The 24,217-nt window shown below is 39.6% G+C and overlaps 8 protein-coding genes across 12 annotated transcripts; 2 read left to right on the top strand and 6 right to left on the bottom strand.

Moving 5' to 3' along the window:
• Positions 1-410: 410 nt before the first annotated feature.
• LOC125193846 (DELLA protein RGL1-like) lies at positions 411-2,631 on the bottom strand. The gene is made up of 2 exons (XM_048091767.1): positions 2,536-2,631; positions 411-2,427 (listed from the first exon to the last, which is right to left on the bottom strand). Exons 1-2 carry the CDS (start codon positions 2,596-2,598, stop codon positions 886-888), a joined length of 1,605 nt encoding a protein of 534 aa, XP_047947724.1. The 5' UTR covers positions 2,599-2,631; the 3' UTR covers positions 411-885.
• An 831-nt stretch (positions 2,632-3,462) lies between these two features.
• LOC125194528 (DELLA protein RGL1-like) lies at positions 3,463-5,062 on the bottom strand. The gene is made up of 2 exons (XM_048092791.1): positions 5,006-5,062; positions 3,463-4,938 (listed from the first exon to the last, which is right to left on the bottom strand). The coding sequence occupies exons 1-2, from the start codon at positions 5,060-5,062 to the stop codon at positions 3,463-3,465; spliced, it is 1,533 nt and encodes a 510-aa protein (XP_047948748.1).
• An 18-nt stretch (positions 5,063-5,080) lies between these two features.
• On the bottom strand, positions 5,081-8,372 carry LOC125194529 (DELLA protein RGL1-like). Its single transcript, XM_048092792.1, has 4 exons — positions 8,325-8,372; positions 7,720-7,881; positions 6,211-7,609; positions 5,081-5,136 (listed from the first exon to the last, which is right to left on the bottom strand). The coding sequence occupies exons 1-4, from the start codon at positions 8,370-8,372 to the stop codon at positions 5,081-5,083; spliced, it is 1,665 nt and encodes a 554-aa protein (XP_047948749.1).
• A 537-nt stretch (positions 8,373-8,909) lies between these two features.
• On the bottom strand, positions 8,910-10,292 carry LOC125194530 (DELLA protein GAI1-like). The gene has a single exon (XM_048092793.1). The coding sequence runs from the start codon at positions 10,290-10,292 to the stop codon at positions 8,910-8,912; it is 1,383 nt and encodes a 460-aa protein (XP_047948750.1).
• A 550-nt stretch (positions 10,293-10,842) lies between these two features.
• On the top strand, positions 10,843-13,063 carry LOC125192846 (peptide deformylase 1A, chloroplastic-like). Of its 2 annotated transcripts, none has more exons than XM_048090513.1 (6): positions 10,843-11,043; positions 11,137-11,166; positions 11,404-11,640; positions 12,309-12,398; positions 12,466-12,533; positions 12,651-13,063. In XM_048090513.1, the coding sequence occupies exons 1-6, from the start codon at positions 10,843-10,845 to the stop codon at positions 12,889-12,891; spliced, it is 867 nt and encodes a 288-aa protein (XP_047946470.1). In that variant the 3' UTR covers positions 12,892-13,063. The 2 variants fall into 2 exon arrangements, with proteins under 2 accessions (XP_047946470.1, XP_047946471.1); XM_048090514.1 differs by having other exon boundaries at positions 11,140-11,166.
• A 924-nt stretch (positions 13,064-13,987) lies between these two features.
• Positions 13,988-17,107, top strand: LOC125192845 (copper chaperone for superoxide dismutase, chloroplastic/cytosolic-like). Of its 4 annotated transcripts, none has more exons than XR_007171479.1 (7): positions 13,988-14,281; positions 14,385-14,411; positions 15,274-15,346; positions 15,454-15,588; positions 15,988-16,205; positions 16,307-16,755; positions 16,845-17,107. XR_007171479.1 is itself a non-coding variant. In XM_048090511.1 (7 exons), the coding sequence occupies exons 1-6, from the start codon at positions 14,033-14,035 to the stop codon at positions 16,568-16,570; spliced, it is 966 nt and encodes a 321-aa protein (XP_047946468.1). In that variant the 5' UTR covers positions 13,988-14,032; the 3' UTR covers positions 16,571-16,582; positions 16,845-17,107. The 4 variants fall into 4 exon arrangements, 3 of the variants coding, with proteins under 3 accessions (XP_047946468.1, XP_047946467.1, XP_047946469.1); XM_048090511.1 differs by having other exon boundaries at positions 16,307-16,582; XM_048090510.1 differs by lacking the exon at positions 16,845-17,107 and having other exon boundaries at positions 16,307-16,799.
• Positions 17,108-17,645: 538 nt separating this feature from the next.
• LOC125194531 (DELLA protein GAI1-like) lies at positions 17,646-19,058 on the bottom strand. Its single transcript, XM_048092795.1, has one exon. It carries the CDS (start codon positions 19,056-19,058, stop codon positions 17,646-17,648), a length of 1,413 nt encoding a protein of 470 aa, XP_047948752.1.
• An 804-nt stretch (positions 19,059-19,862) lies between these two features.
• Positions 19,863-23,351, bottom strand: LOC125192310 (probable LRR receptor-like serine/threonine-protein kinase At1g12460). Its single transcript, XM_048089846.1, has 3 exons — positions 23,265-23,351; positions 21,561-22,784; positions 19,863-21,472 (listed from the first exon to the last, which is right to left on the bottom strand). The coding sequence occupies exons 2-3, from the start codon at positions 22,730-22,732 to the stop codon at positions 20,002-20,004; spliced, it is 2,643 nt and encodes an 880-aa protein (XP_047945803.1). The 5' UTR covers positions 22,733-22,784; positions 23,265-23,351; the 3' UTR covers positions 19,863-20,001.
• Between the last annotated feature and the right edge of the window lie 866 nt (positions 23,352-24,217).

Consider the following 24,217-nt stretch of genomic DNA (forward strand, 5'->3'; position numbering starts at 1 on the left):
CGTGGAAGGGAGAAATAAAAAGAAACTCATATCACATTATATAATTAAAGGAACGAGTTAGAGGTTGCCCATTACATAACTGTCTTCTTAATCAGTATAATGAAGTTTGAAATGATCAACAGAAAAAATAAATAATTTCAGAACGTTTTTTTAAATGCTGATACAAAATTAAAAATTATTCGATATCGGAAAAAGAATCCCCAACCAAATGCATGACCTGGTGAAACTTGAGTGGATGCATACATTTATTAGGAAATGGGATGAAGACAATTTCTATTATATCAAGAATAGAGTGGAAGATATTAATGCTCATCTAACTTTTTTGTACATGTTGTTAGCAATCAAGAACAATCATGCTTGATTAACCTGATATTTAGTTGGAAATAGAAAAATCAAATCCTATATATTTCAGCTAAGTATTTCTTTCATTGTACATGTCCCTTCAAAAGGGATAACTCATTTGTGTAAAGTAATTAAGCAATACAAAACAAAGAACAAGAATGAACCCCAAGGGGTTCAGGTGGAGCTGCCACACCGAGGGACGACAAGTCGACAACTCCAAAAGTCAAATCTAATTGAATTTTCAGGCCCAGACCCTTATGGGCTGGTGATGGGGTCATTCGATCTCCAGACTCCACCCACCCTATCTGGATTCGCCATTGCTTTTGCTTACATAGTTACATACATGGGATAAGGGTGTTGGATATAAATGGAATTGAAAAATGCATGCAAATTTGTCTACCTATTGTGTTTCCAATCATCCAATGTCACATTTGCTAGTAATATCATAAAAACTGTATTTCTGATTAACTGCATAAGCTGGAAGTGTGGAATGGAGATTAATTGAGTCTTGAAACCAACTTTCTTAGACTCCATGCTCTTGCTTTACCTGAACTTCCACACAGACAATGAACATATTGGTGTCTCCTTCCAGCTAACAACGAGGGAATCTCCATTGAATCCAATTGTGCAACAATCTCCACACTCAAATCTATCAAGAATCATTTTTGCATGATCCAGAGCCACTTTGCTAAGCTCCATTTCCACCATCCCAAACCTTCCAAGAAAGGCCCTCCACACCTCTATCCCCACAATCCGGTGCCCCCTCTCGTGCCCCTCAGCCACCACAGTGTTCCTCACAACTGGGCTGAGGATATTCGCCTCAATAAACGACCTCTCCGCACCACCATTCCTCAACAAATCCCCCAAACTGTCGAAATAAGCACCACAGAAGAGAAGAGACTCAACAAAACGGTCCACAAAGGCCGGGGAGTTCACATTCCCTTCGGCCTCAGTGATGACCATCACATTAGGATTGATCCTCTTGATGATCCTCATCAAGACATCGAGCTCCCTTGGCCTCGAGACGAGCTTCTCCAAAGCATGGGCGCTGTGGACTATAACTGCCTCGTCATCATCAAGATCGAAGACGCATATTTGATGATTGAAAACATCCTCTAAAGTTAACACATTGAAGGAGAAATCCACATTCAAGGAAGTGGCTATAGCTCTAAGCCTCACACCGGCCTCCTCAATCACGGTGCTCGCCTCAATCGCTATTGCAGTTACCTTGAAATGTACGGTGCAAGCTCTGGCTGCAGCCAGAGCTTGCATCAGGACGGTCTGGTGGACCCCACAACGGAGCTCAAGATCAACAACGTGCACCTTTCTATAACCGGATATGCATTCCACCATTGATTGAACGGCAGCAAACTGTGTGATCTGAGAGAAAGGCAGCTTCTCGAAGAAGGCAGCTGTGGCAGAGCTCGGGGCAGTGAGATCTCGTGGAGTTTCCATTTTATTCGTGCACTTCCCTTGTCCTCGTTCGATCTTTTCAAAGAGGGCTTGAGTGAAATAGTACACCAATCTTTGTGTTTTGTTCATTTGCTTAAAACTCTGCCTGTGGCACTCTTCAAGAAGTTTGCTTACAGAATCAAACTGATAATTATCCACTTTCTCAGCAGATGAAAGGAGGTCCTGCACGAGACGAACATCCGCAGCATTCTCTCTGGAGAGGTCTAGAAATACATCTGCATATGGATGGTTGATAGCATAAAGTTCACTTGAACATGCCATCTTGGACTGGATGAAGTTGGCTGCAGCGAGCTTGATCACATGATTGATCGACATTTCTGAGGGAGGCGGCGCCTTCACTTCAGCCTCGTTGCTCAGTCTAATCCTACTTCTGCAGCCCCTCAAAATCTCCATAGATGCAGAGGGAAATGCATAGGACTTCTCCTCCTCATTTGCTTCAACAAGTGGTGAGTTTTGAGAGTTGAAACCTGACAATTTTGCCATCTCCTCATCACAAAACTGAAATGGTGAAGAAACAATGTTTAGATATAAATCATCCAAAGCGGAAACTTGAGTTTGCTCCCCGTTTGCGTACTGCACCAGGCTTCGATCAGCATCGCCTTCTTCGTATGCCTGAAATTCAAAACAACATGAAATTGTTTTAACCGAATTCCTTGAAAACCATCTACAATCAAAGAAATTGTTCATCATTTTGCAAAAAAAAAATAGACTTTTTGTTACCTCAAAGGAATCAAATTCATCTTCTGTGGACATTTGAAATGGAGGGTGCACTGGTTTCTTCATCAAGTTCAAGCCTTTGGAAGACTAGAACAATAGGAATCAACATATATCAACATTTGTTTGTTAACACAATAATTATTTATTCAGCCGGTCTCTGATGTCACAGATTTGATTACAAAAATATCAGACAAGCAAATCAAGCCAAAAAGGTTATATTTTTATTATGAATTTTACAAATTCAATCAATGACAAGAGAAAACAATGAGCTTATATAAGCCAATAAACTATAGTACAAAAAGTTCAGCCAAAATTATTCTGAGCACAGCCATTATACTATGCAGCTAGACAATGGGAAAAAAAAGAAATTTATTATTTGAATTATTAAAATATTTTAGTAAAACAATAGGACTGGACAAAACACATCTGAATTTCCCAAGCAAACAGATTATCCTTGTTTACTGCAAACTCCTAGGTAAGAGATATAGTAGTAGTTAACAACATATAATTATGTTTGATGAAGTTAAGAGAAAAACATCAAGATATGTACAATGTGGGATGTCTATTTTTGTTTTCTTTAATGAAAAAAGCTTAAATGAAACTGGCAAAGATCATACATTTCCAAAAAGTAGTTTCTCAGAAGCTAAAGAGATCACAAATTTTGGAACATCCATTCAGACAGTGAGCACTTTTATGAAATAGATGCAAATGAACAATGCATACAATAGTTTATTGAGGAATAGAAAAATACCAACAAATGAAAAATATACCACAAAATAAATCTCTGTGTTTTTCTCTAATGAAAAAAGCTCAAGTTAAAATTTAATCAAGACCTTTTGATAAGGGCCATCACCATCTTGAAACAGTTAACCAAAACTGGCAAAAATCATACATTTAAAAAAGCAGTTTCCAGAAAAATAAAAGCCTATTTCATATTTCTTGGAACTTCCATGCAGATAGTGAGCACATTGGTGTGTCTTTCCAGTTTACAACGAGGCACTTCCCGTTCATAGAGTGCGTGCCGGAATCCCCACAGTCGAACCTCTCAAGCACCAGATTCGCGTGGCTGATGGATAATGTGCTGAGCTCTGTCTCCACCATTCCAAACCTCTCAAAAAACTTTCTCCACACATTTATCCCCACAATCCGGAACTTCCTCTCCTTTCCCTCGGCTGCCACAATGTTCCTTATGGCAGGCCCAAAGAATCCTATCTCAAGACATGACCTCTCGCCCTCGCTATCCAAACAATCCTCCAAATACTCAAAGTTAGCCCCATAGAAGAAGAGGGCCTCAACGAAACGGGTCACAAAAATCGGAGAGTTCACATTTGCTTCAGCTTCAATCATGATCATCAAACTAGGATTGATGCTTCTGATGAACTTCATCAAGGCCTCCAGCCGGTTTGGATCAGTGATCATATGCCTTAAGGCGAATGATGCATGGACTACGACAGTTTCTTCCGGATCGAGATCCAAGGCGTTTTCTTGATGATTTAGAACATACTCTAAGCTGACCACATGGAAGGAGAAGTACAGATTCAAGGATTCAGCCAAGAATTTTAGTCGAAAACCAGCCTCTTCTATTGAATGATCTGAGCTTGCTGCTACAACAGTTATTCTAACACGTTCAATCGGATGATCCGACCTTTCTGCTAGATTTTGTATCAAGATCATCATTTGTGTACCACAACAGATATTTAGATCAACAATATTCACCTTTCTGGATCTTGAGACGTGGTCCGCCACTGAATGAATGCCGGTGAACTGAATGACCTGATTGAGAGGCAGTTTCTGGTAAACTGCAGCTATATCAGAGATTTTGGCTATGGAGGAGTCATGTGGCGAGCTATGCAACACATGTTTGAATCTCCCAGTTTTCCGCTCAATCCTTTCACAAAGAGCTTGGTTAAAATGATACACCAATCTTTGTATAACATTCATTTGGTTTAACCTCAGCTTGCTATGCACTTCAAGAAGATTGCCTGCACAATCATACTGCTCACTGCAGACTTTCTCCGCGCACTTCAGCAGACTCAGCACGAGCTGAACATCTCTAGCGTCGTCTGCAGAGAGGCCGGAGAGGGTGCTCGCAAATGTATGGCTAATTTTGGAATGGACGAAGGACGCTGCAGCCAACTCAATTATGTGATTAGCTGACAATTGAGACGAAGATTGAGGCTGTCTCCGTGTCTTATTTTCGATGCCAACGCTCCTTCTGCAGCACCTCGGAACCTCAAAGGATGCAGATGGAAGTGTAGGTTGAGAATCTTGAGGTTTGATCTCAGAAAGTATTTTCATAGTTTCTAGACAATCTTGAAATGGTGGAGAAACCATCTCTAGATAAAGATAATCGAGAGAGACGACATTAGCTTGAACTTGCAGCTCTTCATCAACGGTATCGTATCTCTGTAAGAAGCCAAGATCAGAACAATACATGACAACTTCATAATGAAAGTTTTGCATATTATTGTACCTGTTTCTGATTTTCACTTTCGGCGTCCTTGGCAGAGGCATTGCTAGAGCTAGACATGCTCCCTTGCTTCACGGATTACTCTCTCTGCACGATGTTGTTATTTATAACGAGTCTCCAACGGTTCCGTTGAGCTGCTTAAAGATTGATGTAAGTTGGAAAATTTGCGGCAGTGGCCTTGTTAAAGAAACGACAACAAAATGGTTTGTTGTCTTGTGTATAATTTCAGTCATCCTATTCTCTAGTCATTATAAGATGATGGTTCAGGCACTAATGGTTCATTCCTTTTGGTGACACTTACAATGAAAAGTTGAAAGCATCTACTTGTTGTTTTTATCATAGACAACGATGTGTTTGCATTATAAGTAGCTGTTTTTTTGTTTCTTACAAATAATGTAAAGGGACTGGACACAACCTCACATGAGACATTTGATGTTACCTAGGAAAGAAGATGCAAAATAACAATGCAACAGAATATGCACAAATGGAAAGCAAACAAATTTATGATGAGTGCAAAGCACATACTTTCTATTCCGAGACGTGATTGTAAGCTTAAAGAGAAGCCAAGTGTAGATTGTTGTCAGTGTTGAAGGCAGCGTATGTCCAATAAGACGACTCCAACAAGATAGTAGTCTCCGTTTTAAATCTTATTTCAACTATGTCTGAACATAAGAGATGGAGACCTTTTGTCGAATCTCCTGCCACAGGGTCTAATTCTAAAGATAGACCGCAAGAACTCTCGCTCTGCAGTTTTAGCAACTATATGTGTCTAAACAAGATCAACTTCAGAAACTCAGATAAACGAGCATCCACAATTAATGTTAAGGCAACCATTTGCGCTCCCAAGCAAGTAAGGGAGTCAAGGAAAGCGTTTGAGACATGTTAAACAGGTTGATCCATAGAAACTAAAGCATCTCCAAACAGAAGCAAGAAACGGATTGAGTTTAGAAATGGAAGAGAATGCAGCACTTTGGAGATGATTCACACATGATTTGTGTAAAAGTAAAATTTTTTCAAGACTTTTATTGATTGCAATCGAATAACCTCTAAACACATGTATAAATAGAATGAAAATACACCATTGCATTCATGAGGCCATGTAACAAAATTTTGAGATAGCTACATATGCAAAGCTGCATGATTCAGTGCAAAGTAAAGAGATTTGTTTCTGGAGAAACTGGATAATGTATTTCAGAGCTTTTCCTCACCTTTGTCATTGCTGAACTTCCAAGCAGACACAAACCGAATTGGGATCCCGTTCCAGCCAATAATCATACTTTTCCCGTTCATTTTGAGCATGCAGGAACTCCAGCTAGGACTTCCTTTCACCATCAATCTTGCCTGATGCAAAGATGGCTGGCTGAGCTCCGTCTCCACTAGACCAAACTCTGCAAAGTATTCCCTCCACACATCAATCTTATAACATCGCTTAAAACCACCATCTTCATCTTCGCGCAGAACGCCATTGCAGATCACCTCCTGAAAGTAGATCTTCTCCACTATCTTTCTGTACTGGTTCTCCCGTCCCAGGCAGGCTTCTAGGCTGTCAACCAAGGCACACATGAGGAGGAGCGCCTCCTTGAACCGAGGAGCAAATTCCACTGCATTGATATCTGTCTCCACATCAACAATTATCAAAATGAGAGGGTTGAGATCCTTGATCCCTCTTAGTAAAGGTCCAATACCCTTGGGGTGATCTGATAATCGTGTGAGACAGAACTCCATGAAAACGGCCACTGTTTCACCAGCTTCCAACTGCAGACGATCCTTCTCAAACTCCCAGGTCTCCAGATGCAGAATCGTCAACACGAAAGGCAAGTTCATAGACTCTGCAAAAGATGACAGCAAATTGCCTGTTTCTTCAACTCTATGTCTAGCTGAGCATACGGCACTGATCTTGAGCTGCTTCACGCCTCGTCTGGCTAGAGCATCCATCACTAGTATCCAGTACGACCCAAACTTTGGCCCGAAATCAATGAAATGAATTCTCTCAGCTGCTGCAACAGAGTCAAGAATGGTCTGAACCCCAGTGAAATTTGAGATCTGGCTGGAGGGGAGTTTCTGTTCAATTTCGACAGCATTAACTTTGAGATCCATCACTGCTTGTTCGATATCCACATGCTCGACCGCTCTCTCAAGATCGATCCTTCCTCTCTCCTCATAAATCCTTTCCCTTAGATATTTACCAGAGAGTGTGAGAACTGTCTCAATAGGGTGACCTTCAAGAGACCCAGAGAGGGCTAGCCCAAGCAGCTCTTCGGCCTCATCATAGTGTCGTTTATCGAGCTTTTCAGAAGCATCGAGCAACCATAAGACACGCTTCAAATGCTCAGCATAATCAGATTCCACAAGTTTGTAAACATCACCTCTTTTTTCATGAGTGGACTGAGATAGTACTATTCTCATGATGGTTACAGCAGAAAGAAGCTGAGATTTCGAACTCAAGCTGTTTCTTTCTTCTAATTGGATATGATTCAAATGCTTCAGTTTATTCCCGTACCTGTTTAGGAGCGTAAATGGTTCGCGTGGAACATCACTGTTGGCCTCAATGTCGTTAAGAGGAAGCTCCATGTTGACTTCTTGAGGCATGTTATTTGCCAGAGCTGCCTGCAGAGTGAGAGTCATTGTGGAGATATAAGAGTATTTGAAACAAAGCAAAGCGGCAGGGGATTCTGTTTACACGAACAAGAAGACACACTCTTTGTCACTCTTATTACCATCCACCTGTTTCTTGATGCAAACGGTTCAATGAAAAGAACAACCTTTTCTCCACAGCTCTTCTTAAATTTCTTGGGACATAAAACAGATACAAAGAAAGCATATCCACTAGCATTACGAGAATCAAACATAACTTGATGTTTCTTGATGAGAATCGCCCCCTCTTGCAACACAAAGGAACAAAGAAGTGCGTGACAATAACATCTACTTTTAAGAACATGAGTGATTTTTTTAAACTCTCCTAATGGTAAAAATTAGATTCCTAACTGAGACCTCTTTTGGTGTTAGCAGCAGTAAAAGATGAACTCAATATATAGTCAGTGCAAGAATGCAAGAAATGTTTAAATAGAGTTGGCGAATTCAGCTATATTTCCATTAACTTTGAAATCAACAACAACTATAAAATTCCAAAACATGGGAAATTCACTGCCCTATACTATAACATTAAATTTTTTTTGACCAAGTCTTGAGTACTGGGAAATACTCCACCCTTCAAAAAATCATTCAATTTAGCTTTACTGAAAATGAATGTCTTTATAAGTAATAAATTCGAATTTATCTAGAAGTAGTTGTGGGGAAAAAATGGCATTTTTGAGGTCAGTACCGCTGTAGCAGTAGCAGCCGCAGTGGCAATTCCAGCCGCCTTCGCCATCTCTTCAGTCGCATCGTCTCCTTCGTCTTCTGTTTCTGTCGAAACGGATCCGGAACAATCGACGCTGGTGGTGATTTCATTTTACTTTTTCTTAGCCCAAGTTAACATGGCTGACTAGGATAGAAGCCAACTTCAGAAACTCAGATAAATGAGCTTCCACAATGAATGTTAAGGCAACCATTTGCGCTCCAAAGCAAGTACGGGAGTCAAGGAAAGAGTTTGAGACGCATTAAACAGGTTGATCCATAGAAACTAAAGCATCTCCAAACGAAGCAAGAAACAGATTGAGTTTAAAATGGAAGAGAATGCTGCACTTTGGAGATGCTTCACACATGATTTGTGTAAAAATTAAATTCTTTCATGACTTTTGTTGATTGGAATAGAACAACCTCTTAAACACATGTATAAATAGAATGAAAATACACCACTGTATTCATGAGGCCATGTAACAAAATTTTGAGATGGCTACATATGCAAAACTGCATGATTTAGTGCAAAATAAAGAGATTTGTTTTTGGAGAAACTTGATAATATATTTCAGAGCTTTTCCACACATTCGTCATTGCTGAACTTCCAAGCAGACACAAAACGAATTGGGATCCCGTTCCAGCCAATAATCATACTTTTCCCGTTCATTTTGAGCGTGCAGGAACTCCAGCTAGGACTTCCTTTCACCATCAATCTTGCCTGATGCATAGATGGCTGGCTGAGCTCCGTCTCCACTAGACCGAACCCTGAAATGTATTCCCTCCACAAATCAATCTTAAAACATCGCTTAAAACCACCATCTTCATCGTCTTCACGCAGAACGCCATTGCAGATCACCTCCTGAAAGTAGATCTTCTCCACTATCTTTCTGTACTGGTTCTCCCGTCCCAGGCAGGCCTCTAGGCTGTCAACCAAGGCACACGTGGGGAGGAGCGCCTCCTTGAACCGAGGAGCAAAATCCACTGCATTGATATCTGTCTCCATATCAACGACTATCAAAACGAGAGGGTTGAGATCCTTGATCCTTCTTAGTAAACCTCCAATACCCTTGGGGTGATCTGATAGTGATATGAGATAGAACTCCATGAAAACGGCCACTGTTTCACCAGCTTCCAACTGCAGACGATCCTTCTCAGACTCCCACGTCTCCAGATGCAGAATCGTCAACACGAAAGGCAAGTTCATAGACTCTGCAAAAGATGACAGCAAATTGCCTGTTTCTTCAACACTATCTCTAGCTGAACATACAGCACTGATCTTGAGCTGCTTCACGCCTCGTCTGGCTAGAGCATCCATCACTAGTATCCAATACGACCCAAACTTTGGCCCGAAATCAATGAAATGAATTCTCTCAGCTGCTGCAACAGAGTCAAGAATGGTCTGGACCCCAGTAAAATTTGAGATCTGGCTGGAGGGGAGTTTCTGTTCAATTTCGACAGCATTAACTTTGAGATCCATCACTGCTTGTTCGATATCCACATGCTCGACCGCTCTCTCAAGATCGATCCTTCCTCTCTCCACATAAATCCTTTCCCTTAGATATTTACCAGAGAGTGTGAGAACTGTTTCAATAGGGTGGCCTTCAAGAGAGCCCGAGAGGGCTAGCCCAAGCAGCTCTTCGGCCTCATCATAGTGTCGTTTGGCGAGCTTTTCAGAAGCACCGAGCAGCCATAAGACGCGCTTCAAATGCTCAGCATAATCAGATTCCACAAGTTTGTAAACATCACCTTTTTTTTCATTAGAGGACTGAGATATTACTATTCTCATGATGGTTACAGCAGAAAGAAGCTGAGATTTCGAACTCAAGCTGTTTCTTTCTTCTGATTGGATACGATTCAAACGCTTCAGTTTATTCCCGTACCTGTTTAGGAGCGCAAATGGTTCGCGTGGAACATCACCGGTGGCCTCAATGTCATGAAGAGGAAGCTCCATGTTGACTTCTTGAGGAATGTTATTTGCCAGAGCTGCCTGCAGAGTGAGAGTCGTTGTCGAGATATAAGAGTATTTGAAACAAAGCAAGGCGGCAGGGGATTCTGTTTACACAAACAAGAAGATAGACTCTTTGTCACTCTTATTACCATCCACCTGTTTCTTGATACAAACGGTTCAATCTAAAAAATAACCTTTTCTGTACAGCTCTTCTTAAATATCTTGAAAAGATAGGCATAAACAGATACAAAGATAGCATATACATAACTGATGTTGCTTGATGAGAATCACACCCTCTTGCAACAGAAAGAAACAAGGAATGAACATGGTAGTTGGCTTGCATGAGTGATTTTTTTGAACTCTTCTAATGGAAAAAAACTCAATAGTACAAGAATACAAGAAATGTTTAAATAGAGTGGGAAAATCAACAACAATCATAATCATATGTGCTACCTAGAGTTTTAAAATATCTTGGAAATTTTACCAAAATCCCTAAACATGGGGAATTCACTACCCTTGGAAAAATAATTCAATTTAACTTTACTAAAAATGGATGGTGTTTATAAGTAATAAATTAGAATTAAGTAGAAGTAGTTGTGGGGAAAAAATGGCATTTTTGAGGTCAGTAGTCGGCGCTAGAACGGCCGCTGCAGCAGTCGCAGTCGCAATTCCAGCCGCCTTTGCCGTCTCTTCAGTCGCATCGTCTCCTTCGTCTTCTGTTTCTGTCGAAATGGATCCGGAACAATCGACGCAGGTGATGATTTCATTCTCACTATTGAATTCTGATAGGGAAAGTTTTTTTTTTTTTTTAATCGTCTGAATTGTTTTTTTGGGGCGTGTTTTCTAGCAGAACGGCGCCGTATTGCCAGAATTACTGGTGAGTTTTTCTTTATTGTCTCTGTTTCTGAATCTTGATTGATGATTAATTTGGGATTCTGTCCTTTCAGTTTAGATCAATTATTATTATGATTTGGTTCTTTGTTTAGGAATAGAATGGTGAGAATCTTAGAAAGTAATGCTGCTGTTCAGTTAACCAATTACTCTTAGGTAGTTTCTTTCTGCAATGTAACAATGATTTTTTTACTGTCTATTCTGACCCGACCCGGAGCTCCAGTCGGAGCTCCAGTCGGCAGCCCGAGCCAGATGGTACCAGGGCATGCGCGAGAAGAAGGATGTGCTGCCGGAGATAGTGAAAGCCGGCGACCCAGTCCTCCACGAACCGGCTCAGGAGGTTCGACCCGAGGAAATCGGGTCGGATCGGATCCAGAAGATTATAGATGCGATGGTGAAGGTGATGAGAGCGGCGCCTGGGGTTGGCCTCGCTGCTCCACAAATTGGCATCCCTTTGAAGGTTAGTATATGAATTAATTCAATCACCTCTTTTATGTTTGATGTAGTGATGATTTTGATTTTTAGTAAAATGCTCATTTATGATTTGATTGGAATTGTTAAGCTAGGTAGTCACTATGGAATTATAGGTTTTGAAAAGGTTACTTCGATTGAATTGGAGCAGAAATTAGGTAGGTTTTATAATTTTGAACTGTTATAGTTTATCAATTACATTCACTTTTATTCTAAGTCTCTCATATTGTAGAAGAAATACTATGAAAAATCATGGCTCATTTGGTAAAACCAAGATATAAAAATTATGTTGCTGGTTTGATAGATATTGAAAACAAAGATAGAATCAGTGAGGTGTTTTGTAGCCTTGATTGTTTCGTTGATTCAGCCTTATAATTACGTTTTTGTCCTTTCCGGACACTCGCCCTGTCCACCTGCCACACGTAGGCCCCTGCCGTCCAACATACAAATAAGGCCGAGATTGATAAGCATTGGAGGAACAATGAACTAGAGACGGTTGAGAACGTTCGAGTCATATCAGTCACTTGTATCGATAACAATGTCTGGTCCAGATTAATAAACTAGTATTGGACTAATCTTTCCTACCAAAGACGCCGTAATTGTGTTTGCATTTGCTGAATTGGTTGAGTTGAAAGTCCTTTTTTTGTCTGCAAACAGATAATTGTTCTGGAAGATACAATAGAGTACATTAGTTATACGACAAAGGAAGAGATCATGGCGCAAAACAGACAACCTTTTGATCTTTTGGTATGTAAATATCAAATCGAGCATCTGATATGATTATGAGACTCAATTTTAAGCTCTTTTAGTGCAGGTTGTGATCAACCCAAAGTTGAAAAAGAAGGGCAACCAAAGTGCTTTCTTCTTCGAAGGGTGTTTGAGGTAAGACCAAGGGAACATTGAATTAGTTATCTTTGTTATAAAGTCCACACCACATATTACTTGAAACATGCTAAAGTCATAGCTCCGTTTCTCGTCTTGCTCAAATGTGATATGCAGCGTTAATGGGTTCGGAGCGATAGTGGAACGACACTCGGAGGTCGAGGTTACAGGTTTTGACCGATTTGGCCAAGCAATCAGAGTTGATGCTTCGGGGTGGCAAGCAAGGATTTTTCAACACGAATGCGATCATCTTGATGGAACACTATACGTCGACAAGATGGTACCAAGAACATTCCGAACGGCAGAAAATTTGGATTTGCCACTCGCTGCTGGTTGCCCTAAATTGGGTGCTCGCTAAGCATTTGCTTCAAGAAACTCACCAGAATTCTACTGGAAATTGTTTTTTTACCTTCTTTTTGTCGCATTCAGTAATGATGAATGCTGAAGAGTGAACTAAGCACAATTTGATTGAGACAATTCATTAGTGATATTTCTTAAAAAATGTGTATGTGAAATAAGCTTTTGATCAATCTCATATCTTCAGTTAATGTGGAGCTTTTCCATTTTTAGTGGTCTCGTTTCTATGATGGTATTGATAGAAAGAAAAGTGACAATTAAATTACCACAAGTTTGTAAACATCACCTCTTTTTTCATGTGTGGACTGAGATAATACTATTCCAGCCATATTCATGATGGTTACAGCAGAAAGAAGATGAGATTCGCTTACTCATCAAGAAAGGAACAAAGAAAGAACATGGTATAGAAGTTGGCATGCATGACATCAACATCAACTTTTTTTAACATGAGTGACTTTTTTCAACTCTTCTAATGGTAAAAATTAGATTCGCTAACCGTTGAGTGTGTTATATTGCTAACTCGCCTATAAATTGCTAACTACAACTAAATATGACGGACATTAGATTATTAAATCAAGGCACAAGATCATCCATCCATGTATATCAATACAATATAAATAAAATATCAATCAGAATATTAATGTCATAATTCACCGCAATTAGTTATAACCAACTTTCAAGAAACATCCACAAACTTTAAATGATTATAACTATCTTAATTTAAATTTTAAATTTTCGTATAATTCAAGTAGCAAATTAATGTGAATGTTGTTATTCTAATATGTCAATATAATACATATAAAATATTAATAAAAAAACAAATATAAGTACATATAAAATGTCAATACAAAATGTGCTGACATTTTCAATGAATCTTTTTTATATTTTCAACATACTATAATGATTTTTTCATCCAAAACTCCTATTTGATAATATTTTTATTTAATTAATAAAAACAAAAATTATACGTGACAAATTTTAAACCACTAAATTTGTGAGAGTGAGTTAGCAATAGATCTTCCAAATTTTACCGAAATGGAAATTCAATTTTACATAAACTTAACTAAGTAGTACTAACAAATTCGAATTATCTAGAAGTAGTAGCTGCGATCCACAAATTTTTGGCAGTTGTGGGGAAAAAAATGGCATTTTTGCGGTCAGTAGTCGCCGCAAGAACGACCGCTGTAGCAGCCGCAGTCGCAATTCCAGCCGCCTTCGCCATCTCTTCAGTCGCATCGTCGTCTCCTTCGTCTTCCACTTCTTTCAAAAGGCTATCCGAAACCCCATCTTTCGGCTCGCTCTCGCTCAGAGCCGAAAAATCGGGGCTTTTGAAAGCTGTAGCGAACTCGTCTCCCGTTTCTGTCGAAATGGATCCCGAAAAATCGACGCAGGTGATGATTTCATTTTACCTTTTCTCACTATTAAATTGTGATATGGAAATTTATTTTTATTTTGATCGTCTGAATTGTTTTTTTTTTTTTGGGGGGGGGGCAGAACGGCGCCAGATTGCCAGAATTACTGGTGAGTTTTTCTTTATTGTCTCTGTTTCTAAATGATGATTAATTTGTTGGTGTTGCCATGAGGTTTAATTGAACCATGCATTTGTTGTTTTAGTGAGAAAGTTCTAGGCACTTATCTTGAGGGCCACATGTTAATTTTAGATGTTAACATTTTTAGATTTTGTGAAAAAAAAAATGCAGGTTTAAGTAGATAGTACTATTATTAAAACTTAAATGCTGGAATAAATCAACTCCAATAGAAAAGACACAGACTTCCAACTCCAATAGAAAAGACACAGGCTTCTTCATTAGCCTAGTTCTCTTACATACCTCTTAGTTGTTTGTAGGTCTAAATGATCTTCCAAGTGGCTTTCATAGACTGCAATTCATTAGTGAAACAGTCCATTCCTGTGGTTTTTGCGCCTGGTTCATATTTTTAAAAAAAGTCCTTGGCTAAAGATTAATTGATTTCTTTAATAAAAGGATAACATGCAATAAAGATTTATGAAGTCAATCAAGTAGTCTTATCCCGTGCAGTTGGGTTTAGTAAGCAAACAAATAGATAATGAAATCCCATGATTGTTGCTTTGTATGTCAATATCTGTTTTATTCTGTTGTGTCATAAACATTTCTTTTTTCCTTGCATGGTTAAAGACTCATCATTTTGCATTTGCTTATCATTGGTTACTTTCATTACTGTATCTTCTTTTGGGAATTGGGATTCTGCCCTTTCAGTTTACATCAGTTATCATTATGATTTGGTTCTTCGTGAATTTCCAGTGACTAGTTTAGGAATAGAAATTATGTTCGATCAACTTTTCTGGCCACTATTGGCATTTTGACCATGTATTGCAATATCTCTCACTGTTAGCATGTCTGGACAGACTGAATTTATGGTGGATATGAAATGTGAGGGCTGTGTTAATTCAGTCAAGAATAAGTTGGAGACTGTTGATGGTGAGGATCTTAGAAAGTAATGCTTCTGTTCTGTTATAACCAGTTACTCTTAGGTAGTTCCATTCTACAATTTAACAATGATTTTTTGCTCATTGCTCAACTTTTAGGTGTTAAAAAAGTGGATGTGGACTTAACCAATCAAGTTGTAAGGGTTCTTGGAATTTCACCTGTGAGGATTTTGACTGAAGCCTTGGACCAGACTGGACGGAAGGCCAGATTAATTGGACAAGGTCTACCTGATGGTAAGCTTTAAAGTTTAGCCTTTATCCTCTCTCTCTCTCTCTTGGATGTCTCAGTCTTTAATAACATTCATGCTTCACCCCTCTGGATTGCTGATTCAGCTGGATGTTCTCCATTTTAATCACTTCTTTTTTAATAGTCATGACTTCCAAAATGTAAAGGTGTTAAAGAAAAAAGCTAGTAGTGGATACATTCAGCTTAATTAATAGCATATCCTGAGAATCAAGGTTAGATTCTTTGATGTAAATGATAATTTTCTAACAGAATTTACTGGAAACTCTCTGAATATTATTTGACTTGAAGCAGTTTCACTAATTGTGTCTCTTGAAATTACGATACTAATACTTTTCTGAGTTGGAAAAGATTGTTTAAACATCAATGAACCTTGTAAACTTGTGCAGATTTTCTAGTATCGGCTGCTGTTGCTGAATTTAAAGGGCCATCTATATACGGTGTTGTCCGCTTAGCCCAAGTTAACATGGAACTGACTAGGATAGAAGCCAACTTCAGCGGTTTGCCCCCTGGAAAGCACGGTTGGTCGATCAATCAATTTGGTGATCTCACAAAGGGTGCTACAAGCACTGGTAATATCTTTAATCCCTTGAAGGATGAAAACGAGGTTGGTATCATATCCCTTGTCAAACCCAACAAAAGCTATATCTCGTTCTGCAAGTTCTTTGGGTTTCATGGTCTTTATTTAACCCAAAGTTGCTATTTCAGCCACTGGGTGACCTGGGAACATTAGAAGTTGATGAAAAAGGCGAGGCGTTCTACTCTGGCGCAAAGGAGAAGCTAAGAGTGGTGGACATCATTGGACGATCCATAGCGGTGTATAGAAGTGAAGATAAATCAGATGAGGGTATTGCAGCTGCGGTCGTTGCTAGGAGCGCAGGAGTTGGTGAGAACTACAAAAAGCTTTGCACTTGTGATGGCACAACCATCTGGGAAGCAACCGATGCAGATTTTGTTAGCAGCAAAATTTAAGCTCAGTATAGTGTATGTAGTATGTTTCAACATGTTATCAACAATATAGATTTTTTGAACATATTTGAGCTAAATTCACATGTAAAAGGGTGTTTGCATCTATATATGCAAAATCCTACATAACAATAAGATAGTGAATATGGATCAGTCTCTATGGAATAAAACATCACATGCTCCAAGCAAATGTAATGACATTGTTACACAAACACAATGAAAATCTTGCATACAATTTACTTAGCCTGTTTCTGATTTTCTCTTTTGGCTTTCTGTGCAGAGGCATTGCTAGAGCTAGACATGCTCCCTTGCTTTGCAGATTTCTCTCTCTGCATGACATTGTTATTGTATAACGTGTCTGCAACAAGTCCGTTGAGCTGCTGAAAGATTGATGTAAGTCGGAAAAAAGACAGCGACCTTGTTAAACAAACGAGAACAAAATGGTTTGTTGTCTTGTGTATACTTTCAGACATTCTATTCTCTAGCCATTCGGGCACTAAAGGTTCATTCTTTTTGGGGCATTACAACGAAAATTTGGAAACATCTACTTGTTTTTATGATAGATAACGATGTGCTTGCATTAGCAATAGCTGTTTTTTGTTTCTTAGGAATGTGAAGGGAATAAATATAACCTCATATGAGACATTTGATGTTACCTAGGAAAGACCAATTTTAAACTATGTCTGAACATAAGAGATGTAGTTTTAAGGATCTAGGATTTAAACATGTCCAATCAACATGTGTCTAAACAAGACGCACAAGAAACTCAGTTAAACGAACTTCAACATAGAGCCCATCATCGGGTTAATTAAGGCAAAGAATGAATATTAAGGCAAGTACAAAAGTCAAGGAAAGCATTTGAGATGCGCTAAACAGGTTGATCCATGGACACTGAAGCATCCCGAAACAGAATCAGGGAACAGGCTGAGTTCAGGAATGGGAGAGAATAGTTCACACATGTTTGTGTTAAAAATTATTTTTTCATGACCTTTCTTGATTGAAATAGAATAACAATATACCAATGTATTTATGGGGCATATAACAAGTTTTGGAGATAGCTACGTATGCAAAACTGCATGATTTAGTGCAAAATAAAGAGATCTATTGCTGGAGAAACAGGATAATGGAACTTCCAGGCAGAAACGAACTGAATTGGGATCCCGTTCCATCCAATAATCATACTTTTGCCGTTCATTTTTAGCGTGCAGCAACTCCAGCTAGGACTTCCTTTCACCATCAATCTTGCCTGATGCATAGACGGCTGGCTGAGCTCCATCTCCACTAGACCGAACTCTGCAAAGTATTTTCTCCACAAATCAATCTTAAAACATCGCTTAAAACCACCATCTTCACTCAGAATGCCATTGCAGATCACCTCCTGAAAGTGGACCTTCTCCACTATCTTTCTGTAGTGGTTCCCCCGTCCCAGGCAGGCCTCTAGGCTGTCAAATAAGGCACACGTGAGGAGGAGCGCCTCCTTGAACCGATGAGCAAAATCCAGAGCATTGATATCTGCCTCCACATCGATAACTATCAATATGAGAGGGTTGAGATCCTTGATCCCTCTTAGTAAAGCTCCAATACCATTGGGCTGATCTGATAATGGCATGAGACAGAACTTCATGAAAACGGCCACTGTTTCACCGGCTTCCAACTGCAGATGATCCTTCTTAAACTCCCAGGTGTCCAGATGAAGAATCTTGAACACAAAAGGCAAGTTCATGGACTCTGCAAAAGATGTTAGCAAATTGCCAGTTTCTTCAACACTATCTGTAGCTGAGAATACTGCACTGATCTTGAGCTGCTTCACGCCTTGTCTAGCTAGAGCATCCATCACTAGTATCCAATACGACCCAAACTTTGGCCCGAAATCAATGAAATGAATTCTCTCAGCTGCTGCAACAGAGTCAAGAATGGTCTGAACCCCAGTGAAATTTGAGATTTGGCTGTAGGGGAGTTTCTGTTCACATTCAACGACGCCAACTTTGAGATCCATCACTGCTTGTTCGATATCCACATGCTCAACCTTTCTCTCAAGATCTATCCTTCCTCTCTCCACTTCAATCTTTTCCTGTAGATATTTACCATAAAATGTGAGAACTGTTTCAATAGGGTGACCTTCAAGAGAGCCCGAGAGGGCTAGCACAAGCAGCTCTTCGGCCTCATCATACTGTCGTTTTGTGAGCTTCTCAGAAGCATCAAGCAGCCATACGACGCGCTTCAAATAATCAGCATAATCTGATCCAAAAGCTTCCACAAGGTTGGATACATCACCTCTTTTTTCATGTATGGACTGAGATAGTACTTTTTCAGCCATATTCATGATGGTCATAGCAGAAAGAAGCTGAGATTTTGAGCTATTTTCCCCCCCTTTGGAACTCAAGCGCTTCAGTTTGTTTCCATACCTGTTTAGGAGTGCAAATGGTCCGCGTGGAACATCACTGTTGACCTCAATGTCAGGAAGAGGAAGCTCGTTGTTGACTTCTTCTTCCATGTCTTTGCCTGAGCTGCAGAGTGAGAGTCATTGTTGAGGTATAAGAGTATTTGAAACAAAGCAAGGCGGCAGAGGATTCTTTTTACACGAACAAGAAACCGGACTCTTTTACCATCCACTTGCTGTTTCTTGAACCAAACGGTTCAATGAAGAAACGAACCTTTTCTCCACAGCTCTTCTTGAATTTCTTGAAAGGTAGGTACATAAACAGATGCAAAGATAGCATCACAGTCAACACTATATGCTCATTTCCATTGTCGAACCCTTGAAGATAGGTACACAAACAGATACAATGGGTGCTACAAGCACTGGTAAAATCTGTAATCCCTTGAAGGATGAAAACGAAGTTGGTATCGTTTCCGTTGTCGAACCCACCAAATGACATATTAATGTGATTGTTTTTTTTAAATGAAATCGAACCCTTCTTTGGGTTTCACGGTCTTTATATAACCCGAAAATATGCTTTTTTAGCCACTGGGTGACCTAGGAACACTAAAAGTTGATGAAAAAGGCGAGTTGTTCTATTCTGGCGCGAAGGAGAAGCTAAGAGTGGTGGACATCATTGGACGATCCATAGCGGTGTGTATGGAAGTGAAGGTAAATAAGATGAGGGTATTGCAGCTGCAGTGGTTGCTAGAAGCGCAAGAGTTGGTGAGAAACTACAAAAAGCTCTGCACATGTGATGACCATTTGGGAAGCAACCAATGCAGATTTTGTTACCAGCAAAATTTAAGCTCTATATATTAGTATATTTCAATGTATTATCATGTTTTGTTTGAAATAAATGATGTTGGAAAGTATGTATAGTGTGAACATCGATCGACTTTATTTAATAAAATATCACAAGCTCCAAACAAATGAAATTACATTATTACACAACACACAATGAATTGATCTCCTCAACCCTAAATGAATTTGAAAGAATCACTTTGCCAACTTCTGATCATGAACTAGAGCCGTTCCTTATAGATTCAAGAACTTGAACAACCTCAGACATGATCGGCCTCCGCGACGGCATATCCGATGTACAAATCAGCCCCAACTTCATCACCTGGATCCCCTCATTCTCTGCAAATCCACTCAGACTTCTGTCAAAACATTTTGAAGCAACACCTTTCTCTACCAGACCTCGAACATACTCACGTAACACCACCACTTCATTTGCTGCTCCCGTCCCCACCGGCTTCCTCCCGGTGACAATCTCCAACAGAACAACTCCGTAGCTGTACACATCACATTTATCACTGAGCCGCGAGCTCTGAGCCAGCTCTGGTGCAATGTATCCTACTCCATGGTGAACCTTCGTCAAACCATTGCTCCCTAGCGATGGAAGCAGCTTGCCTAGGCCATAATCAGACAGCTTGGCTGTGTAGTTCTCATCAAGAAGCACGTTCGAGGATTTGATGTTGAGATGGAGAACCGGAGGTCTGCAGTCATGATGAAGATAGGCCAAGGCTCTAGCTGTCCCGACTGCTATATCAAACCTCCTCAACCAATTCAACTCTGGATTACTTCGATCATCGTTCAGACCATGCAGATTATTGTATAGATTTCCCTTGGAAACAAATTCGGATAGAAGCAATTGCATGTTGGATGACCAGTAGTAACCTTGAATTGTGACAAGATTAGGGTGGTGTAGGCTTCCTAGGCGTCCGATTTCATGCTCAAATTCTTCTTGGCTCTTGATTCTTCCAATCGCTTTCAGCCTCTTCACAGCTATCATTACCCCTCCTTGTAATGTAGTTTTGTACACTGTTCCGATGGAGCCTCCACCAATCAAGCATTCCTTGTCTAGCAATGCCTTCGTGCCCGCCTCCCAATCCTCGTACTTTGAGGGTAAACTTGTGCTGAAGAGGACCAGTTTCCCGAGCATCACACTAGATTCGGATGAAGCTAATGTAGTGGTAGCGCTCTCCAAAACCATGTCTTCGTCTCCTCTTTGCCTGCTGCGAGCCCTCGTGTTGATGATGGTTATGACACAGACACCAGTGACAATTACAGTGGCAGCAACTATGGCAACGATGGCAGAGGCGCTCAGCTTTGGTTTTCTTGCAGGGTTAGTAAGACCAGCATTAGAGCAAAATGTCTCCAATGGAGCACCACAAAGGTCTGGATTGTCAAGAAATGGGGATGGTCCGAACTGCTGGATGCTTCCAACCGAAGGGATTGCACCAGAAAGGTGGTTGGAAGAGACACTGAAGTAAAGCAAGTTTCTCAAGTTTCCTAAAGTGGAAGGAATTGAACCAGAGAGAAAATTCTCTGACAAATCTAACCACACTAAGTTGGACAAATTCCCTACAGAGAGTGGTATGCTACCGGAGATTTGGTTCTCGTGTAGGTCAAGAACTTCGAGGTAGGTCATGTTGTCGAGGTTATGAGGAATCTCTCCCTCCAAAGAATTACCAGAGATGTTCCTGCAAGCACATTTCATACGATTGAGAATTATAACATCAATGAGAAGAAAATATATAGCAGTGGAAATGAGATTGGAGTCGGACTCACAGCTCAAGGAGAAACCGGCATTGGGTGATCTCATTAGGGATCTCACCTACAAGTTTGAGGTTCTGTAAATCAAGAACTTCCAACCATTCTATACTCCCAAACTCTGCAGGAATCGTCCCATCTAACGAGTTATTACCTAATCTCATCACCAAGAGCTTCTTCAAATCTGCAATACCAACTGGTATGCTTCCATTCAACCTATTGAAGCTCAAATCCAAGTACTTAAGGCCACTGCATTTGGCGATAGATGCAGGAATCTCACCATACAGATCGTTTCCTGAAACATCGAAAACCTCCAAACTCCTAGAGCAAGTTCCTACATCCGAAAAGGCCCCTTGAAAGCCATTCCAAGAAATATTGAAGTATGTAACGTTCACCAATCTTATAACCTCCAACGGGGCAGGCCCGGTGAACACATTGCTACCGAGATCTAATAGGTTCAAACTCCTACATTTTGAGACCTGCTCTTTAACACTACCCGAAAGCTTATTACTCCTCACAGACAGATATGAAATTGCTGGAATCTCACACAATTCAGAAGGCAATCTCCCACTAAGACCATTGAAAGACAAATCAATCCCTTCTAGATTCGAACAGTTCTTAACAGACACGGGGATTGAGCCCGAGAGGTTGTTATGCGCCAACGACACAAACCTAGTCTTGTAACAGTTATCGAACAATGCTGAAGGAATCTCTCCACTATACTCATTTCTTGACAAGTCAAGAAACCTTATGTTTGGCAAATCTCCAAGAAACTCCGGGATTGATCCAGAAAGCGCGTTCGAGCTTAAGTTGATCTTCCACAATGAACCAATCTCACCATACTCAACAGGAATATTACCAGTTAACTTATTCCCAAACAATGATATACTCCTCAAAGATTTCAAGCCAGATAATGCAGGGGATAAGACCCCACCAAGACTACAATTCCACAAGAGAATTTTCACAACATTTCCATCCGAATCACAAGATACCCCACCATAATCTTGGCAAGGGTTTTTACTAGAATCCCAATTCTTCAAACAATCATAAGGGTCATCCCAAATGTCACCCTTGAATTGAAGCAAAATCTCCTTTTGGGTAATGGGAGAGACAAAGATTGAGACAATATTAAGCAAGTAGAAGGCGTAAAGAAACGCAATAGTATGGGAAACTGTACCTAGTTTTCTCATGATCCCAACAAAACAACAGCATTATACCTGCAAGATCAGCTCCTACTCACATCTGCAGATACACTCATTTTTATCATTAAAAATGTGATCTTGGTTTGCGGGCATAATTGGAAATTTGATGGAATTGATTCACATTGATACACATGCTATAAAGATTGCCCTTTTAAGCTGCTATTTGCATATCTCTTTATTGAGCTTCAATAACAAAGTACAAGACTTGAAGAAGCAGGGTAGAGAGGGAGAGCTGGATTGAAAGAGAAGGGTGCAATTGAATGTCTCCACTATTGATTATTTGAGCTATAGATGTTCATGTAAGTCTGTATGAGAGAGAGAGAGTAATGTGAATACAACGGCAGCTCTTTCTCTTTCAAACACACTGGCACAAGATTGATGATGCCAGAAGAAGTAAATAAGGGATATAAGCATTAAAAAATTCGAGAATAATAACTCAATCAGTCAGCTCAAATCTTGGCCATTATTATGCTATCGATGAAAGTGTCGGTTTCAGAACAGAAGAGAAAGCATTTACTACCTTCAACAACCGCCCCCACCTCCGCCGCGGCAGATTCCCCGCAGTCACCGGAAAACATATACCTACACTAAGTTGGTAGAATTAAATTCGTTTTGTTCCGCATTAAATATTTTTGTCCGCTTTTCCATTTTTATTTGCGCACCATCAATTATTTTTCGAATAATAATACTCCAGTTCTTAACTTTCAATAAATTTCATAATCATGTTCTAAAACTTTCGTTTATTTTTTATATAGCCCCTCGTTTAATAAATTGTCTAATTATAGCCGTAATTAGGATGAATTTTTCATTTTTTATTGCCATAATTACTACTGAAATGACGACCTGTCACTATATTTGAAGCCTTGAGGGAGTTTACAATGGTAGGTAAAATTCCGGATATGATTTTGTTTTACTCATTTAGGGCGTTTATCTGAAAATATTTCTCGATTAATACTCATTTTTTGCTTATTTTTAAGAATAAAATTACATGAAAAAAAATGTGGACAATCAAAATAATGACGCGACAGTTAAAATTACAATTGATTTTAGATAATCAACGTGTAATTTGGATTATTGTCGTGTAATATTTGTTGTCACATTGATATTTCAATCACTAGAAATGTTTTACAGAATATTCTATTATTCAAAAATAAAATAAGGCATACTAAATGCTCCTTAATTACCTAAATGGTGGAACATTTTCAGATAAACACCATCAACAATGAGATAAATAGACCCTTAAGACTTAAACCCATATAATTTTTAAATCCTAAACTCTAGTAGCCCATCATCTTAAACGAATATCAAACTGAAAAAGGAAAAGATATTGTGCAATATTAATGTAGTGTATATACTGATAATTTTCGTTTATTGAAACGACTAAATAACGAGGAGTATATTTCTTTATTATTCTCTTACTGGCTACTTTTGAATTTACCTGAATTCTAATATCACAAAAAATAAATAGATCAA

This window comes from Salvia hispanica, chromosome 6, assembly GCF_023119035.1.
Source record: "Salvia hispanica cultivar TCC Black 2014 chromosome 6, UniMelb_Shisp_WGS_1.0, whole genome shotgun sequence".
Taxonomy (NCBI): domain Eukaryota; kingdom Viridiplantae; phylum Streptophyta; class Magnoliopsida; order Lamiales; family Lamiaceae; genus Salvia; species Salvia hispanica.

What these genes read in the sequence shown, in the direction of transcription:
- LOC125194530 (XM_048092793.1), bottom strand. Translation starts at nt 10,292, where the DNA reads ATGGAGCTTCCTCTTCATGACATTGAGGCCACCGGTGATGTTCCACGC.
- LOC125192310 (XM_048089846.1), bottom strand. Translation starts at nt 22,732, where the DNA reads ATGAGAAAACTAGGTACAGTTTCCCATACTATTGCGTTTCTTTACGCC. An exon ending in TGCCGGTTTCTCCTTGAGCT is followed by an intron (nt 21,473 to 21,560) that starts GTGAGTCCGACT and finishes ATGTGCTTGCAG; the next exon opens with GAACATCTCTGGTAATTCTT.
- LOC125194531 (XM_048092795.1), bottom strand. Translation starts at nt 19,058, where the DNA reads ATGGAAGAAGAAGTCAACAACGAGCTTCCTCTTCCTGACATTGAGGTC.
- LOC125192846 (XM_048090513.1), top strand. Translation starts at nt 10,843, where the DNA reads ATGGTGTTTATAAGTAATAAATTAGAATTAAGTAGAAGTAGTTGTGGG. An exon ending in CCGTATTGCCAGAATTACTG is followed by an intron (nt 11,167 to 11,403) that starts GTGAGTTTTTCT and finishes CCGGAGCTCCAG; the next exon opens with TCGGAGCTCCAGTCGGCAGC. An exon ending in GACAACCTTTTGATCTTTTG is followed by an intron (nt 12,399 to 12,465) that starts GTATGTAAATAT and finishes CTTTTAGTGCAG; the next exon opens with GTTGTGATCAACCCAAAGTT.
- LOC125192845 (XM_048090511.1), top strand. Translation starts at nt 14,033, where the DNA reads ATGGCATTTTTGCGGTCAGTAGTCGCCGCAAGAACGACCGCTGTAGCA. An exon ending in ATCCCGAAAAATCGACGCAG is followed by an intron (nt 14,282 to 14,384) that starts GTGATGATTTCA and finishes GGGGGGGGGCAG; the next exon opens with AACGGCGCCAGATTGCCAGA. An exon ending in TAAGTTGGAGACTGTTGATG is followed by an intron (nt 15,347 to 15,453) that starts GTGAGGATCTTA and finishes CTCAACTTTTAG; the next exon opens with GTGTTAAAAAAGTGGATGTG.
- LOC125194528 (XM_048092791.1), bottom strand. Translation starts at nt 5,062, where the DNA reads ATGTCTAGCTCTAGCAATGCCTCTGCCAAGGACGCCGAAAGTGAAAAT. An exon ending in AAAGTGAAAATCAGAAACAG is followed by an intron (nt 4,939 to 5,005) that starts GTACAATAATAT and finishes GGCTTCTTACAG; the next exon opens with AGATACGATACCGTTGATGA.
- LOC125194529 (XM_048092792.1), bottom strand. Translation starts at nt 8,372, where the DNA reads ATGGCGAAGGCGGCTGGAATTGCCACTGCGGCTGCTACTGCTACAGCG. An exon ending in CATCAAGAAACAGGTGGATG is followed by an intron (nt 7,610 to 7,719) that starts GTAATAAGAGTG and finishes CTCACTCTGCAG; the next exon opens with GCAGCTCTGGCAAATAACAT. An exon ending in GAAGTTCAGCAATGACAAAG is followed by an intron (nt 5,137 to 6,210) that starts GTGAGGAAAAGC and finishes ATCTTTAAGCAG; the next exon opens with CTCAACGGAACCGTTGGAGA.
- LOC125193846 (XM_048091767.1), bottom strand. Translation starts at nt 2,598, where the DNA reads ATGAAGAAACCAGTGCACCCTCCATTTCAAATGTCCACAGAAGATGAA. An exon ending in ATGAATTTGATTCCTTTGAG is followed by an intron (nt 2,428 to 2,535) that starts GTAACAAAAAGT and finishes TTTGAATTTCAG; the next exon opens with GCATACGAAGAAGGCGATGC.